General features: G+C 31.3%; 1 protein-coding gene across 2 annotated transcripts in view; it reads left to right on the forward strand.

The window, feature by feature from the left end:
* Nucleotides 1-20,179, forward strand: part of KYNU (kynureninase) — a 142,741-nt gene that overhangs the window by 16,215 nt on the left and 106,347 nt on the right. For both annotated transcript variants that reach the window (XM_023499197.2, XM_003763844.4), the window contains exons 2-3: nucleotides 2,721-2,890; nucleotides 17,503-17,623. In XM_023499197.2, the coding sequence (XP_023354965.1) occupies nucleotides 2,722-2,890; nucleotides 17,503-17,623 (290 nt within the window). In that variant the 5' untranslated portion in view covers nucleotide 2,721. The remainder of the gene's footprint in view (nucleotides 1-2,720; nucleotides 2,891-17,502; nucleotides 17,624-20,179) is intronic.

The raw sequence follows: 20,179 nt of genomic DNA on the forward strand, positions 1-20,179 counted from the left end.
TTTCTAGTCTTTCCTTATAATTCATTACTGTGTCATAAAGTGTTTAATGCTAACATGACCTAGGATCAGAGGCATCATATTATGTATTTTTACATAGTAATAATTTTTGCAGTGTTTATACCAAGTTCATCTTCATTTTCCACTTAATAAGATGAAGCTTCAGCTCATAAAGATGTTGTAGTATCACAGGAGAGATAAGAAATGAAAAAAAAAAAATCCTAGCACATTTTTAAAGGTTTTTTTTCATTTAAAAGTTAAATTCAAAATAAGAAAAGAAAAAAATAGCATATTTCCCTGTATACAGCAGAACATGAGAGAATTCAATATAAAGCAATACATTTCTATTTCAAGAAAACCTGCATGATAAGTACGACACATTGTTTTCAAAGTTACCCAGCTTTTCTTTGCTTTCTTGTAGGGTTTTTTTCCCTCTGTTGTTCACTTTTTGCATGATTTTTTCTGACCCTTCCCTTACCCATAGATATATAGATTTACAGATATGTAAACATACACATTCATATATATAGCTATATATATGAACTACAACTATAAATATGCAAATATATACTCATATACTTCTATACTATACTATACTATTACTATATATGCAAAGTAGTAGAGAGCGACTTCCTTCATTGGTCCCAGTCTTTCCATGTTTCCAACTGTTTGTATGTTTTTCTAGTTCAACCAGTTTGTTGCTTCCTACACCACAACAGTATTCTAACATAATCACATCCTATCTGAGAGACTGTCCATGAAAGATTTGTTTCTTCCAAATTTCCTGAATTACTTCTATTCTTGGTTATGTTTGTTTTATTTATACAATAAATTTTTAATTTAAAATAATCAAAATCATCTAATTTACACTTAAACAATGTTCTTGCCTTATAATACAGTTTAAGGTCTGATACTGCTGAATTGCCTTCCTTTACATCTTTTTCCCCTGGTTTCTTTGAAATTCCTGCTCTTTTGTTTTTCAAAATGAATTTTATTTTATTTTTTTCTAATACAATTAGATAATTTTTAGTCATTTAAGTGTTATGGCATTGAATAAATATTAGGTAAAATTGCCTACCATAAATTAAGAGTATATTAATTGTATATAGGAGGTTCAAAATAAACACTGTGAGATACATTTCAACATAAGAATCCTACGAAAGTCTAAAGTTGGAGGAAGAAAGACTTTTGAGACATTCCTTAGACTGAGACTGAAGCTTAGTTTTCTCTTTAATCAGCTAAAAATAAAAAATTTTTTTACCTAAAGGAATGAAGGAAAAAAATGTATTCATATTTGTGCCCTTTAAGATAGTTTCTTTTTCTCTCTTTAAGTAACAAATTGAAAAAATATGTGAATATAAGCACAAGCTATAATCTAATTTCAAGGAAAACAATATGTATCCAATTTTTTGGACTTCTCTATGCCAGAAATATTGTGGGAATATTAGAAACAAGTTACCTTGATTTGTAGAGAGATGGATGTTTTCTAGCTTTTACTTGACTAAAGAAGAAATAGTGAAAAAAAAAATCAAACTTAGTCCAAAAAAGGCACTGAAGTTGGAATCAAAAATGCTTGGTATTGAAAACTATGTCATATATATGGAACTCTGGGCAAGTAAATTAAGCTTCATTTCATTCATATATGATATGAAAATAATTAAAGTATCTCTGTCACAGAGTTATTATGAAAATCAAATATATTTAAATTGCTTTGTAAACCTTAAAATATAAATATCATCATTGCCATCATTACTGATTCAACTCTTTTCATAAGTGTCCAGGGTGAAATGTGTCTTAGTTTGGAAGCAACCCAAGCAATGAGAAATTTGTAGTGTATCTTTAAAAAGATGATGAGCTAATACATTCAAAGAATGCATCCATATTTCCAAAATAAATGATTCATTTAGCAAATATTTATTAAAAACTTAATCGGTTTAATCCTCTGTGCTAGGGACTGAGAGCATAGATATATGCTACAAGAATAATAGAATTTAGAATTGGAGAGACCTTGCTCATAAGATCTGATAGGGAAAAGCTATGCAAAAGTGATTCTGAAATAAAGGAGAATGATACAAATTCCAGAGAGATACTGTCAAAGACCTACCAAAAACATGGAAAGGGAGAGGTCACATTCACTGGGAGGGACCAAGGAACATTTCTTTGCAGAGATGCTACTTATCTGGGACTTAATGCACAAAAGCATAATGATGGGAGACTGAAGCATAAGAAGAAAGGAGAAAGAACTCTGTAACATAAGATTTTATGAAGTTGGAATAGTACAAATTGAGTCTAGGAAGATAGAAAGAATTCAAATTATAGAGTGTTTTTAATGCATTATTTGTACTTTGAGAAGTAATGAGGAACCTGTAAAGATTTTTTTAAGTATAGTATAATCAGAGTGGTACTTTAGGAAAATTATTTCAAAATCAGTATGAAGGATGGGATGGAGAAGGGTTAAATGAGAGGCAGGAACTAGAGGCCAGAAGATCAATGGGGGCTGTTAAAACAGTCTGGATGAGAAGAAATCAGACCTTGAACACAGGTAGCATCAGTTGTAATTGAGAGGAAGGAATAGAGCTATTGACAAAGTAAAAATAATATGACTTGGCAAATATTTGGATTCAAGGAATCATTGTCATCATCAGTAAGTTACTACTCTGTTTAAAGACTGCTAGAAAAATATAAAATAATATTTTGGTTTAATTCTCTTGTCTAAAATCTAGGATGAACTCTACTTCTCATGAGTTACCAGTAAGGACTCTGGAGTGCATTGCCTCTCAGCTTGGTTGCAATCTGACGGATGAGAAACTTGCTTTGTATCTGGATGAACAGGATGAGCTAAAGCACTTCCAAGAATATTTCCATATTCCAAAAATGAAGGATCTGCCTTTAAGTGAGAAACACAATCAATGGGGAAGTTTTTATCTTCTACACACGCTTATCATGCATAAATATGGGAAAGATTTGCTATTTCTTTAGCATTGAGAGTTCTCAGTATGGGAACACCTTCTACTGATGCAGATTATGGTTCTGTGTGACTCAGGAGATGAATTCTAGAATTGCCAGAGGAGCATAAAGGTTAAACGGCATGTACATATTGCTTATAAGTGTGACAATTGAACTCAGGTATTCAGATTTTCCTGGCTCTAAGCCCAGTTCTCCTTCTAGTGTACCAGACTTCCTTATGATTTAAGGAAGAACCTCGGAAAATATTTTTAAAATGATAAAAAAATATTAAAACATTACATAATAGATCCATTGCAGCCAGATCTAAGAGCAGCAGATCTCCAGTGCTGCTAACCAAATAAACCTATCAGTCTATCTCGGCCCCAAATGTTTTATGTTCACATTCCTCTTTTGAATAAAATTCTAAAGCATAGTACTTACAAAGTGCTTATTCTGTCACTTATCTTCTTTGAACAATATAGTGACTGATTGAAAATTATAGGCCGACATTTCCTTTTAATGGATTTAGATTGTAATGTCTTTAAGTACTTATAGCTCAAAGCAATTACTTTCAATACAACATATTTTAGCATCTTCTATTTGGTTTATTCAGTTGATGGTAATATCATATTTTAAGTGAATTTTATTCTGGTACCTGCTGTTTGAGAGAGAGAATATGTGATTATATGTTTCTTTATGTGATAAGGATGAAAGAAGTACATATATAAGGTATACTGGATAATATACTGGAGAATAAAAAAGATTATGTCTTAGAAATGCTTCCTTAAAAAAATCAACCTTTTCTAAGACACTAACAGTGATATTGATTAGGGGAACATCTCATTAATATATACATATATGTATTTTTATGTATACATGTATACATATATGTATGATATATGAAGCACAAGGAGTTATTTTTTATCCTTGATCTTATTCAACTTCAAATCAATGAAAATGGTTGCATAAATGTAACTGAATTCTCTTCCAGAAGTGCTGATTTCAATAGATATTATGGTGGGCATTTCCTTTTTTCTCAAGATTGATGCAAATGCAAATTTGTAGGCCTTAAGTAAGGAGGGATTTTTAGATAAGGAGTATTATTTAAGGTAATAGAGCTATGAAGTTAAGTGAAATGAAAAAGCTTCCAAGAACTATTATTGCATAAAGGATATTATTCTACTATTTTAATTTTGCTATTGTTGGTGAGATAAAATAGTCCTTAGAGGTTTGAAATTACATTTTTGTGTCATTTAGAGGTGGAAATTTATTTTTCTTTTATAGGCATGCAAATTAATTTGATAATTTCTAAGGTTCTTCTAGTCCTAAAATTCTAAATTCAATGAAAAAACTTCTTATTGAAATAATTCACATTATTTTCTAATGAATGTAACTTAACATAGTGCCTGGCACATAGTAAGTGCTACATACATGTTAGTTTTCTACTAATTTTCTACTAATACAGTAGTATTACTACTACTGACACTAATACTCCATGTTGAGGAACTTCTGTTTAAAACAATTGGATTTAAAACAAAACTATTAAAAGCTGAAAGGAAAGGAGCTGTGGAATCATTAAGAAAAGTCAAACAAATGCTAGGTTGCAAGAATTTTACTGAATTAGATCTTTCTCTACCTGTCCCCCCTCTCTGCTTCCAGATTTTTTCCATGGAACCTTTTTGGAAAATGAAGATTTTCTCTTTCTTTAATACTATAGAACAGACTTATCAAACTCCCATATTTCTGGCCTAAGCAGCCTATGAAACTTCCCTGAGGTCAGAACTAGGTTGAAATGTAATTGGGAAATGTTTTTCAAAATAAAAATATACAATATGGTAATTTCTTGTTATCTAATTCAGTATGTGGCCCACTGGGATGTTTTGTATGAAATCAGTGCTTTAGAAGACACTAAAGAAAGTAAAAATGTAATTTCATTTGTTCTTAAGTTTTTGCCAGTTTTTGTAAAATGCCAAAAACAAGAGATATGGGGCAGCTAGATGGCCCAATGGACAGACTACTAATTAGGAGTCAGAAGAACCTAAATTCAAATCACTCACTTACTGGTTGTGTGAACATGGGCAAATCACTTAATCAGGATTGCCCCAACACACATACACATACACACACAGAGAAATGCATGCTAGCACAGTTCCTAAATTTAGGCCTTTGTAGTTAAAACAAAAAATTTTAAAATATAATCCACTGATTAAATCCAAGTATATTATTTGAATAAGCTATATTTTAAATTCATTTCATCTAATATAATTTTATGATCAAATTATAGATAATATATCATGTTTTTCTTAAACTGGCAAAATACATTTATAAACAAAAAAACTAAAAAGCATTGCATGTATTTTAATTTTTCTTCAAAATCAATTGTATTTTTTGAAAGGGGAAATAGAAAGGAAGCACAAGCAACTTAAAATATTATTTTTTATCACCATTACAAAATTTCCAGAAACTTATATGTACTTTCATATGCTTTCTCACAAATTGCTGTGTTGATTACTATTTGAACATGCTATCACCAAAAAAAAAAAAAAAAAGAGTTGTAAGGTCATAACTTCTATTTATTCTTGATTAAGACACTAAAAATTTTTTTTTCACATGAAAATCTATTCTTAGCTTCTACTATTTATCCCTTCTAAGGAAGGAGCAAGTCAGATAAATGATAAGTTTAAAGAGACAAGCCAGCGTGGATCAGTCTGTAGATATCCCCATTTTCTATTTCTCTGACTCTGACCTCTTTTCTAAGAAGGCTTTTACCAAAATCTCCTACCTCTATCTCCAATTCAATTGAAACAAGCTTAATTTTACCTTTTTCTCTAAAGCTGCATTCTCCTCTAACTTACTCTACTATATCTATCCAGTCTCTTGTATTTGGAATTTCAGTGTTCTATCTTTTCTATGTCCCTATTCTTCATCTTTTATAATGAAAGCTTTTCTTTTCGTTATATTGAAAGCTTTTATTAAGTCCTATCAATTTGTCACTTATTTGTCTTCTCTTTCTTTCCACTGTCTTCCACTATACACACATACCCCTAATACATATCATCATTATTTACCTAGATTATTATAATAGTACATATACTTTTCCCCCAGTTTAATCTATCTGATTGTCTTTATGTATAGATGTGATCATTTATTTAGCTGTTAAGCAATTATTAAGCACCATGATGTGCCAAACACTATGTCAGGAGTAAGGTTAGGAAAGAAGATAAGATCAATACTTTTCTCTTACAGGAGGAAACTAGTTTTACCAATGCAGGTTGGCATCTTTATCCATAACTTAGAGACCATTGATTAAATGTCCTACATAGTCATATAGCTGGCATGAGTCAGAGACAACATTAAAAGCTAATTTTCTATTTATTATTCTTCACTGACTCTTGATAGTAGAAATAAACAGGCAGAAAGAAAACTGCCCCTAACTTTTAAGACTTTGCATTATACAAGGAAGAAACAACACATAAAAAGATAAGGCAGCCAACTAGTATTTTTAAGTGCTTATTATGGGCCAGATACTGTGTCAAACAGTACATATATGAGAACAACATAATCAAAAGACATGCTCTGCTCTTGAGGAGCTTACAGTTTGATGGGGGAGACAATGTGCAAAAAGCTTTGCATAAACACAACCTTCACGGGATAAATTGAAGAACATCAACAGAAGGAAGGACTGGTATTAAGAAACATAAGGAAAGGCTTCTTATAGAGTTTGGGACTTGAGCTAGGATTTGACTGAAGCCAGGGAAGCAAGAAGGCTGAGATGAGGAGGGAGAGAAAGAGGCCCGAGGGACAGTGAAATGTTTGGAGTCAGGCAATAGTGTTATGAGAAAAAGGTAGAAAACCTGGGGAAGATTCAAGATGTAAGAAGACTTGAAAGTTAGGAAGAGACCAAATTATGGAGTTTTTTATTCATCAAGTAAATGCAAAATAGTTTTGCGGGAATCCTATTGACAACCAAGGGAATCAAGAAAGGCCTCTTTTAGGAGGCAGCAGATGAACTGATTAAATCTTGCTAGAAATACAGCTAAGGAAAGAGGGCATTACAATTAATCAATAAATAAGGATTTATTAATTGCCTACTCTATCCCAGGAACTGTTAGGTACTAAGTATACAATGACAAAAATGAAATATTCCTTACTCTCAAAAAGAGATTTCATTCTATAGTCAGAGCCAACATATGCACACATAAGTACATACAAAATAAATTCAAGGTCATTTTATTTAAGTGGGAGTTGAAGTCTAACAGCTGGAGACAATCCAAAAAGATTCCATGTAGGAGGTGGTGGTTGATTTCTCATTATGGTTTCTAAAAAGTGGAAATGAGAAGAGAATATACATTCTAGGTACTGGAGATAAACAGCAAAGACAAAGAGATGTGTTTAAGGAACAGCAAGATCAGTTTGACCTTTAATAAGTGCAAAAGGGGGAAAAAGCTGAAAAGGAATTTTCAATTTGTGAAGATCTTTAAATACCAAATAGAGAAGTTTATATTTGATCCTAAAGGTAATTTGGCATGACTAGAACTTTTGATCAGGGAAGTGACATGATCATACCCATGTTTTAGAATTAACTTGCCCAAAAGTCACACTATCACTAAATATTAGGGCAAGAGTTAAACCTACATTTTCCTTGCTTTAAGGATATTCTCTATCCACAATATTATATAACTTCTCAATGTCGGGGATATACAAAATAAAAATAAACTAGTTCCTGCTCTACTTGGAAATTATGTAGAGGGTAAATTAAAGAAAGAATGGACTTAAAAATAAAGATATTAATTAGGAGGCCATTGTAATAGTCCTAATGGAAATTGATGATGATGATAATGGGGTGTTAGTTCTGTGAGTTAGGAGAAAAGAAAAAGAATTATCAAGACTTGGCAAATGATTGGATATGTGAAATCAAAGTATCATACCTTCCCTATTACCGATCATTATTCCTCTTTCATTGAGGAAAGTCAGTATATACAAGTTGCCTTCACTTTCTATCCTCTCATTTCTAAATCCTCTGCACTCTAGATTCTAACTTCATCATTTAACTGAGATTACTTTCTTCAAAGTTACCAAATGCCAAATCTAATATTATTTCTCATATTTCATCCTTCTTGACCTCTGCATAGCCTTTGATACTGTTAATCACCATATTCTTTTGAAAAAATCCTCTCTGAGTATCCATGATTGCTCTTTCCTGATTCCCTTCTTAGTTCTCTATTTCTTTCTAGTCTCTTTGCTGGATCATAATCCACATTATGCCTATTAACAATAGATGTTCTCCAACACTCTGCCCTTGACCCTTCTCTCCTTTCCCTTCCTATCAAGTGTTCTTAATCTTTGGACCATAAACTTAAAAATAAAATGATAATTGAATTATTAATTTCTTTTGTAATCATGTGTATTTTATTTTATGCATTTAAATATGCTATTCTTATTCTTAAAATATGAGAAGGGGTCAAGAGATTTCAGGAGACTGCCAAAGGGGTCTATGACTTACAACAAGATGAAGAACTCCTGCTGTATGTCACATGGTGATCTTATCAGGGCCTGGGGTTCAATTATCATCTTTGTAGAGATGATACCCATATCTACATATTTAGAAGCAGCTAATTAGTGCAGTAGGTAGCACCCTAGACCTGGAGTCAGGAGGACCTGAGTTCAAATATGGCTGTAGACATTTACTTGCTATATTACCTGGGCAAGTCACAAACTCTATTTGCCTCAGTTTCCTTGATTGTAAAATGGGAATAATGACATCATCTACTTTGCAGAATTGTTGTAAGAATAAAATGAGATAATATTTGTAAAGTGTTTACTTATCATCAGTAGCATCTTAAACCAAATATTTCCAAAAGATATCTCATTATCTTTTCCTCCAAATTGTATCTGCTTCCCAACTTTCTTATTATGGTTGATGTTGAGAATACAATCATCTTCCTAGTCAATCAAATTTACAACCTCAGTGTCATCTTAACATCTCAATTTAACTCTTCCCACATATTTAATCTGTTAATAAATTTTATTATTTTTACCCTTAATACATCTTTACTATTCATTCTGTTCTTTCCACTCACATAAGGCCCCACTCTACTATAGGCTTTGTCTTGCCTATACTATTACAATAACCTTATAGCCTTTTTTGAAGTCTCTCCAAACTCTAATCCAGTTTCTACTCTTCTGGCAAAGTGATTTTTATTACTGGTCTGACCATTGTGCCACCTACTAACCTTTTAAACATAATTCCAAAATAGTTGGACTAATTCAAAGGTTCAGTATTAGTGTATTAATGTGTCAGTATCTAAAACTCAGCTAATATTGTTATCTTTTGTTAAGTATGATACAGAATTTGTTAAGTATGATATAGAACTCCACAGTTGGATTGATTAATATTTTTCTTACTATTTGGAACATTTTTTTATTTAGTTAAAAGTTGGACATTCCTTTATTTAAAACCAATGTATTCATAACTGCTGACCTCTTTATTATTTGGAAATGGTTATTGGCCTTACATATATTTTTTCTATTTTATTTAATTATTCAGCTAACAAGCTTTTTTCTCTCTCTCTCCCACATACTCTACCATTGAAAAGAAAAACAAAACCCTTGTAACTAATAAGCATGGTCAAGCAAACAAATTCCAACACTACTGATTTCCAAAATCAGGTTTTATTTTTCATCTCAAATCCATCATGTCTTTTTGGATATAGTTTTCACAGATCATCTATCTTATGGAATAGAGGTGTCAAATTCACTATCTTCAGACCACAGAAGGCCAGGACCATATTAAAATTAGGAAATATCTAACAAAATAAATAAAAATACAATGCAGCATAGATAATGCTAATTTGTTATTTTCTAAGTCAATATGTGGCCTATGGCAATCAATTGCTTTTTGAGTTTGACTCCACACTTTAGAATTATGCTACCAATTTGCATTTATCTGAGATTTTGTTTTTTCTAAGTCCTTTTTTCATTATACTGCCATTGTTATTTTATAAGTTGTTCTGCTTCTGCTCACTTCATTCTGTGTCAGCTTAAACAACTATTCTTAGGTTTTTCTCTGAGAATTCATTTTTTTGTGTATCATTTCTTAAAAAATTATAGTTTTCCTTTATATTCATATGCCACAATTTGTTCATTCTCCAGCCTTATATATTTTATTAATTCCCTATATATCTTGTATAGCAAGTTTTTCTTAGATACATGATGCATAGATATTTTCCTCATGTGTAAGTTTCACTTATTCTAGTTATATTGATTAGGTTTTATCAAAAGCTTTTCAGTTTTTACCTGTTTAACATTTTGCTTTTTAATGAGGAGAAAGGGGGACAGTAAAGCAGACAATAAGAAACATACACTCATAATGATTCATAGAGACAAGCAAATAAGATGGAGGTTTTCCTCAAATTTTAACAAGTTTTGATGATCTTAAAATAAGGGAAAGATATGAGAGAAAGGATATATTAGGGCTTATGTTATAATCAAAGGTGGAAGTAAAATTCTATATAAACAAAAAGAAGGGAGGAGAGAGGGCATCACTTAATCATCACTTTCATCTAAACTTGTCATACAAGGGTAGAACATACAAATATACACGTACAAAAAGATAAGGAGAAAAAGGTTTTTGTAGAAATATATTCAATTCAACAGGGAAACAAGAACCCAGGAAAGAGGAAAGAAGGAAGATATTATTCCTAAGCAAAATGAACACCAAGTTCTGGGAGGGATAGATATGGGAGGTCATAGGAAGGTAGAGAAAAAAAATAAAAAGAATTTGTACTTGAAGTCTGAATAAGAGGGAAAGAATAGTGATAGGGGAGTAGACACTATTTGCATTAAACAAAGAATGTTAGTGTCATACACACTCCTACTCCACAATCCTCGTCTATGTAAAGAGGGAGAAGATAGCAAAGAGGAAAAAAAAAATATTGAGAACAGTGAAAAGAAATGCTTAATTTATTGTAACTGTAAATGTCAATGGCATGAAGTCACCCATAAAATAGAAGTTAGTAGAATGAATTACAAAGTAGAATCATATAGTGTTTTGTTCATAAGAAACAAACTTAAAATATAAACATTTACACAGTTAAATTAAGGAACTAAAACAAAATATATTTCAGATGATTTTTGAGTAGGGGGAGGGGGCAGAAAAGAGGGAGACAGTCACTATTAAGTAATAAGTAACTTTCCCAGAATCACACAGTTAATAAATATCTAATGCTGGATTTAGATTCAGATTCCTCAGATTTTCCTGACTCCAGGGCTGGTACTCTATCTACTTGCCCCCTAGCTGCCCTTCCAGATGAGTTGTGTTTTAATTATGCAACCATCATGATCTCAGAGAAAGCAAGGTCAAAATAGACTGATAAAGAGTAAAATGGGAAAATCATATGGGCTAAAATGCACTTATTTAGCATAATAATATTTTAAAAATATTTAACAAAAACTGAATTACATGGCATCTAAATACTTATAGGAAAAGCTAAGTGAATTATTGGGGAAAATAATAGTGAGTGTACACCTGTGAAAGCTAAGAGAAGAAAACTAAATGTATGAATAGAATTTGGGAAAAATTTAAATATGATAAATCTCTGTTAAGTATTGAAAGAAAATACAAAGCAGTAGATTTCTCAGCTGTGCATGATACCTTTACAAAAGCTGTCCATTTCTCAAAACCTCTTCAAAAATTTTAAATACATATTTTATTTATCACAACAAGAATTAAAAATATATTCGATGAGGGTCATTTAAAAGGGTTAAAAGTTAATATAATGTTAAAAATATTTAATCATGCACAAAAAGGGGGTATTCCAGAAAACAAATAATAGACATGATAAGTAATTCCACTAAAAAGAATTACAACAATGTAGTTTAATTTGTAGTTAATGTTTTTAATTTAATGTGTTTAGAAGGCAATTGGGGTTAAGGGACTTGCCCAACATCATACAGCTAGTAAATGTTAAATATATGAAGCTAGATTTGAGCTCAAATATTGCTAGCTTCAGAGATGATGTTCTGTCCACTTCATTGTCTAGCTGCCATATTTTGAGTATATAATTAATGCAATTCTTAAGAGAAAATTTATATCTCCAAAGACTTTTTTCAACAACAGCAACAAATCAACAAACTGAACATGCAATAAAAAAACAAAAAGAACAAGAAACCCCAATTAAACACCAATATAGAAAGCCAAAAAAAAAAAGAAAAAAATTAATAAAATTGAAAATAAAAATAACTACTGAATTTTTTTTAAAAAGAGAGCTATAAAATAATTTTTGCTAAGTGTTAAAATATATAAAGTATTAGCAAATTTGAGTTGAAAGAGAAAAAAATTTATCAGTATCAAACATGAATAAGAAGCTGTAACAAATGAAGAAATAAAGACTATTCATAGAAACTATTTTACCTCACTACATATGTGCCAACAATTTATATTATGACTATTTATAAAAAATTTTTTTAAATGAACAGAGCAAGAAAATCATTTAAAAACTCAATTTCCAAAAAAGAAAAGATATAATTACAAATAAATCCCAAAGGAAACTGTCTAGGACCAGCTATATTTATACATTAGTTCTGCCAAACATTCAAAGAACTATTAATTCCAGTATTATATACACTTAAAAAAAAATACCAAAAGAGATCCTTGCAAATTCATTCTGTGATACAAATTTGATTTTGATACCTAAACTGAGTTAAAACAGAAACCTTAGATCAACATCTCTAATGAAAACTAAAGCAAAATTGTAACAAAAATTCAATATCTTTGCCAAGATAATTCCAAAAAGGAATAAAAGAAAGTCTGACACAACTGAACAAAAAAGGGGAAAAAATTAAAACTTTGTTGCCTATAATGGTTATTTTTTTCATATAAGATCTTTTTTTTTTATTTTGTATATGATCTTTTTTAGTATAAGAAGAGAATAACTCAAAGATGTCCATTGTATCCATTTCTTGACCAAAAAAAAAAAAAAAAGAACACAGACACAAAATTTTCTTTCGCAGATGATATGATAGTATTCTTACAAACATACCCTTAAGAGATAAGAAAAAAGATAAAGGTTTTATAGGAGCAATGATATGGATAGCTGTTTTGCTTATGGTGACAAATTAAGGAGATGTCGCACAATTGAGAATGACTCAAAAAATTATGGTATATATACATATACCATAATTTCATATATATATATATGTATATATATATATATATATATGAATATTTGTTTGTGATAAAAGAAATGAAAAAAACAACAATGTGGGAAACAATACTTGGGAAGAGTTGTGTGGATTTTCCAGTGAAATACTTAAAACCGGAACAATTTATACTTTATCAACATCATAAAAACAAGCAATTTTTAAAGACTTAACTCCTGATCAATCTTGATTCCAGAGCACTAATGATAAGAATAATTCTTTTCTCCTGACATAGATATTACATACTATAATATACAAAATGACATATACTTTTTTTTGATATAGTTAATATGGAAATTGTTTTGGTTTGATTATACTTATTTGTTGCAATGGTTTTGTTTTTCCCTTTAACCTGTTGTGCAGAGGGAAACATAAAGGAAGAGAAAATAAATGCTTCGAAATTGGAAAGAAATAAGTTTTAAAATGGGAAAAAGAAAATGCAAGTTCTTTGACTGCAAGAATTCTCTCATTTCTTTGAATCTACATTGCTTTTGTATAGTGCCTAACATATAATACAGATATGTATACATTAGTATAAAAAAAGAAACCACCCTATCAGACTACATTCATTCCTTTTTTGGACTGGATTACTAAATTAACAGATGACTAAAATTCATTGGATATAGTTTAGTACCTCATCTTTCCTTTGTGGAAAAGATGGACAAATATGAATTTCATGAGAATATAATTAGATATATTCAATAGTAATTGTATATTCAAATTCTAAGATTACTTTTTAGTGGTTCAATGATAATATGGTAGGAAGGCTCTAGTACAGTATCCTAGAGATCTGATGACATGTTGGATATGACTCAAAACTTGGAGGATTACTAACTCACTGGATGATAGTCAGATTCCCAAAAGATCTTGATGGGTTTATAATTTAATAAAATGAAATTCTGACATTTGAATATAAAAAATTTTACAAGTGTTTGAAAAGCAGAGTCAGGAGTTAATCTTAAAATAAAAAAAGATATAATGGTCAGTGGATTACTAGCTCACTATTAGCAGTGTGATGTGACTCACAAAAAAAGCTAATACAGTCTTGGGCTGTATTCAGATTCATAGGTTTAAGAATAGGGAAGTGTTAGTTCCACTGTACTTCACACTTTTCATGTCTGTAGCATTATATCAGATCTGGGTGCCCCTCCCTCTTTTTTTTATTAAGTATGTTGATTGACTGAAGAATGACCAGAGCTGGATAGCTTTACAGCTGGAGAGCCTTGAATCTATATCTTATGAGAATTAGTTGAAATTTTGGTTATGCTTTACCTGAAATCTGGAATAGAGAGGAAAGACATGATGGCTATCTTCTAGTATGTAAAGGGATGTCGTGTGGAGATTTTTTTCTGTTTGGTTCACAGGACAGAACCAGAATCAATGAATAGAAGACCAAAAAAAAAAAAAGAAAAGGAAATTTAAGCTTGATAACAATCTTAAAATTCAAGGCTATTGAAAATGAAGGGGCTACCTTGAATGGTGATGGATCCCCATTCTCTGATCTTTAAATAAGAGGCTGAATAACCATTGGTGATGAATGGTACAGTGGGGATTCTTCCCCTGAAAGGGTTGAACAAAATTGCCTATGAGGTGTCTTCCATCTTTTAAATTATATGATTTTGTAATATCCTTCTGTTAGAAACAAGTTCTATATTTTAAAAGCCAGTAAAGGTAGGTGGTGACCTCTTTTCCTACTCTCATAAAATTGATCACATATCTCTTATCATTCTCAACTCATCCCATTGTAACTTGGCAAGCCATTGGTCTAGACTATGATAGCTTTGTATACTATGTATGACACTGTGCCTGTTTTATGGAGTAAAATAAAGAAATATGGTCCCTCCTGACAGAACTTTATAATTGTTTGATGAAATATGAAAAGAGTAGAAATCTAAGAATTCAAATATAGGGTCTACCATATTTTGCAATGGTCAAAGTAGGTCTTTACAGAACAGGAATTTTTAAAGTTAATCTTTAAAGAATGAATAAAGTCTTTTTCTTAATATAATTCCATCATGATCAATTTTGTTCACTGCAATCATATCATAGTATATTAGCTAAGCTTTTAGGATGCAAAGCATTATATCAAAACTTCAGATCTAGCACTTCCTTTACTTTAAAATAGGAAGAAAGGACTTGGGAAATATGTTCATAGCTTATACAAAATAGATAATTGAATCTAGAATCCTTTCTCTTTCCTTTCATTGAGATCTTTTGAATTTGAAATTATATGCAGATGTATAACAATGGAAATAGTATAAAGTAAAGAAGAGCAGGGTCTTAAAGAGAAAATGGAATAGTAGGGCAATGAAGAGGTATGTTGTTTCAGTAATCAGTAGTTTAGTAGTCAGCTTTGGATGGTGCTGAAATGCCCAAGAGTTAGATACTTAACTCTCAATGGGTCAAATATTTTTGTTGTGTTGGAATTTGAGACCCAGCAGACAAAAAGCCACGTTTTCTCTTCTCTGTAAGATGATTATTTATTCTTCAGGATAACAAAGAATATTCATGATCCCAATTTAGGAGTATTTACATCTCTCACTGGATCATAATACAGATGAAAAAGAGGCAACAAATGTATTAAAAAAAAAAAAAAGGTAGATTCAAATGTATGTTTTATAAGTCATCCTTTAAAAACTCTTCAAATATTTAAAGAGTTGCAGAAATTAGCTTTATTTCCAACAAATACACTGCTATTTGGACTCAATGAAGTATGAGTACCTAATCAAGGTTATCTATTTCTATACAAATGTAATAGAAAGCTCATGAAAACAAAATCTTATTTTTTTTTTTGCTCATTGTCAACTTTCTTTTTTAAATTTGTATTTATTTTGTTTTTAATTTATGAAATAAAACAAATATTTCCATAACATAGTAGACTTTTTACAAAAATGATTGTACATGAAACTGTAACTTTATTATATATAATTTTCTATTCCTTTTAAATATATAACAAAGTTATCATGTAAATATCTTTTCTTCTTCTTTTCTTCCCTCCTCCCTTGAGAAAAAAAACTACCATTAGACGTAAATATGTACATACATATATATGTATATGTATGTTTAAAATCATTTTTTATATACTTCTATTCATCAGATCTTTCTCTGAATGTAGATAGTGTTTTCCTTCCTATGTCATTTGTAATTAATTTTGGTATAATGTGATGATTTCATTTGTGTGATATATCAAATGTATTTGTATGAGAGATAAGGAGTTAATATACTTGACTGTGTTTCAATATGATAGTGTATGTGTATATATATATATATATATATATATATCTTTTTCTCAAGTTCAGATTTGGACTTGGGAAGATGAGTCTTCCTGACTCCAGTTCAAATCTGGTCTTAGATATTTATCAGCTGTGTGACCCTGGATAAGTAACTTAACCTTGCTTATCTCAGTATCCTAGTTTCATCATCTATAAAATGACCTAGAGAAGAAAATTGGTAAACTATTCCATTATCTTTGCCTAGAAAACCTTAAATGGAGTTATAAGGAGTTGAATAGACTGAAACAATTAAACAACAATAAGTCCTTTCCAACCCAGCCTCCCTCTCTTATCTTTCTCTTTTTTACATGCACATTAGATTAAGTTTTTTTTTTGTTTTTTTTTTTGTTTTTGTGGGAAAGGACTAATTTTTTATCTTTGTAGCCTGAGCATCTAACATTAAAAGTCAGTCAATAAACATTTCTTAGTTGCCTACTCTTTGTCAAACACCATGCAAAGCAACTGGAATACAAATAAAGACTTTAGCTTAAAAAAAAAAAAAAAAAAAAAAAATTTCCCATTGCATATGGGATCATCTCAAGTCACCTTGACCTGTGTCTTGCCATTGGACTCAGTGCTGAAGGAGAAAGTGAGACTGATGACTTTGTATAGTCCTGCCTCTCTTAAATCCAGTTTACTTGCAAATTAAGATATCACCCTCTTGATATCATTGGTCCTCTTCCAGAACAAAAGATAACAACTGTCAAACAATGACAGTTTCTGCCTTCAAATAGTTTCAATTTAATAGAGAAAAACAATACACAAAAGGAAACTAGAGGGAGACAAAAGAAGTAGGATGGACTTTACCAGGTGTTGGGGCATGATGGAAAAATTGAAAGGATTTCACCTTAAGGGGTAATTAAGAGATGATTAGCCTGGAAACCCTACATAAATAGAGGTTTGGAAAGGAGGTCTTTACTCCTCTATCCAATAAGAGTTCTCTTATTGGGGGATAGTGATAAGTTGTTTTTGTTTTTGTTTTTTCTTGCTCATATGATTGTGTTTGTACTATATTAGCCAAAATATCAAATGGAAAATTTTTCTACTCCCTTATTTTTCAAATAAGCTATTTTCATTTCTCTTTCAGTTGATCTGTCTTTAGTAAATAAAGATGAAAATTGCATCTACTTATTGGGAAATTCTCTTGGCCTTCAACCAAGGAAAGTTAAAACATACCTGGAAGAGGAAATGGAAAAGTGGGCCAAAATGTGAGTACTTTCTAAAAACTATGATTCAAAGTTTCATAAAAGATCTTGAAGCTAAGAACAGAAATGTGTATGTTATCCTACTGCATAATAATATTTAGCTGATCAAAGAATTTTATATCTAGAAGGAATCTTGAATTATTTAATCCATTCCTTTAATTTAATTTTAGTGACAATATGAGTTATAAAAATTCTGCAGAAAGAAGGTAATTTAATCCAAGTTTCTAAAGATAGGTAAGAATTTCAAACCAGCCTTTATAAATAATTGTCTGTTCTGCTCTGTTTTTATATCACCAGTGATGATACCACAACATCCCGTAGAAATCCATTCTGCACTTATACTTACTGTACTATCCTGTACCAATATATAATCCTCACTTTTAGAATTACAAATTTAAGGAAAAGGCAAACCTATTTAATTACACATAAGAGAATTGTCACTTTCAGTCAGGTAATTTCCTGGTTACTTTTTCTCCATTCCTTTCTGCTTTTTCTGCTATTGTTTGACCTGTTTCCCCTCTTCCCCTTTACTTGTGAGTTCTTTAAGTACAAACTCAAGTATCAATTCTTTCAAGAAGCATAATTCAGCTATGACATCTCAAATTGATTTCTCTCAGTCACAAAAGCACAAGATCATTGCACTAGAGCTAGAAAGAACCTTAGAAATCCTTAAGCCCAGAGATGTCAAAATGAGGTCTGTAAACTACAGAGTGCATCCCTACCAGATTAAAATGTAAATAGGAAATGTTTAATAAAATAAATAAAAATACAATTCAAAGTAAATAGTATTAATTTGTGATTTTCTAAGTCAGTAAACTAATAGTAGCCAGAGAGTTCTGTTCTACTTTGACTTTGACACTACTGCTCTAACCCAACCTTCTCATTCTTCAGTGTAATGCGAGAGAAATTAAGGCAGATAGAGATTAGAGAATTTTTAATATTTTATTTGAATTTCTGAGAGATAGAGATTGTCTGGAGGTAGATCAGAATCCGCTTTTCCCCCAGGGCTGAATTGGACTTTTGTCTCAAAGAATTCATCCTGGAATGTGAGATTCCAGAGATTCTTTATAGGGAAAGGGGGTGGGGGAGCATTGGAGGGAGTAGTAAAGAGCACTGGTGAGCAGGAATTTTTAGGAAGGGACTTTCAATCTGGATCTGACAGGTTGCAGGGTGAGGACCATAAATTCTTGATAACTTAGGAGGACTTAGGAGCCAGAATATCTGAAATAGAAGATCTCCCCCTTATCTGAGATTAAACATTTACAGTTTACTACCCTAGAGTAGCCAGCCCCAAGTTATATCAGTCTTAATGGTCAGGAAGAAGGGTTGCAACCAGGGGGACTGAGGCAGAACAATTCAAGGAAACAGGTAGAACAATAAAAGGAAACTGTGACACAAAAGCAGAAGTTGAGATCTAATGAGATTGAAATGATTTATTCAAAGTCACACAGTTAACAGGAAAGCTGATAGGATGTAAATTTAGATGCTCATGATGCCAAAATTATAGCCTTCTTCTCATACAATTTAATTAGCAAAAGAGGAAAGAGGGGAAGGCAAAAGTCACAAATATGAAAATTCTGGCGCTTTGACTCTTTTCAGAATTGATCTTTTTGCTGAACCAGATACCCTGAATGTTTCCTGATTCATTCTTCCTTCCCTTTATTCTCTCTATATTAATCTCCATACCACTCTGCCTTCCATACTGGAAAATCTTTTTCTGTTAATAATGCATAATTTAAAGTTGACAGCTTAAAGCTTGAACTCACTATAGTAATAAGAAGTTGTAGTAACAGATCTAATTATTCCCAAGTTGACTATAATACAACTAAGCCGAGCCTTTGTGGTTCACACCTAAGTACTTAATGCAGTGAGGGTAGAAGTTTGACTAATTTGTGAAGCCCAAGATAGTTTTGTCACTTGTAAGACTGTGATGCCTTTTTCACACTATAAAGGTATCACTACATTGGAAAGCATTCTGAACAAGCTTACTTTGTTTATTTAAAGTGTGAGAATCAGAATTAATGAAAATGGTTAATACACTTTTCTGACCTGATTTGTTTGAAGGAGAAGGGAATTAGGTTGAATGAATTTGAACTTTAGAAAGTATCCTGGCTTCTTGGTTATTCATTTAGCCCAACAGTGCATCCCCCCTGCCCAATTATTTTTTTTTTTAAATTGCAACCCTATTTTCCTTATGATTATCCTACTTTATCAAGTAAATGGCTGATTTTTTTAAAGGTTACAGTTAGATCACATTTCCATGCTGTTCCAGAGATGTAGAAGGAAAACACCTATCAATCAAAAGACTTTCTTTAATAGAGGGTCACTTTCTTTTACTTTTTTTTCTTTGTGCCAATGGAGAATTTCTTTTCTTCTTCTCTCCTTAATGGACTTAGTAACATTAATTAGAAAGGGCAATTGATGACTTTAATACTTTTCAATGTTTTGACTGTCTAAAGAGTGATTTTTTTTAATAAGAAAACTGCAAATTCTTTTCACTGTTAAATAATGCCTACAAAAACAGATATCGAAACTTTGATTATACTCACATATGGTCTG

Source organism: Sarcophilus harrisii, chromosome 3, assembly GCF_902635505.1.
Source record: "Sarcophilus harrisii chromosome 3, mSarHar1.11, whole genome shotgun sequence".
Lineage (NCBI taxonomy): Eukaryota > Metazoa > Chordata > Mammalia > Dasyuromorphia > Dasyuridae > Sarcophilus > Sarcophilus harrisii.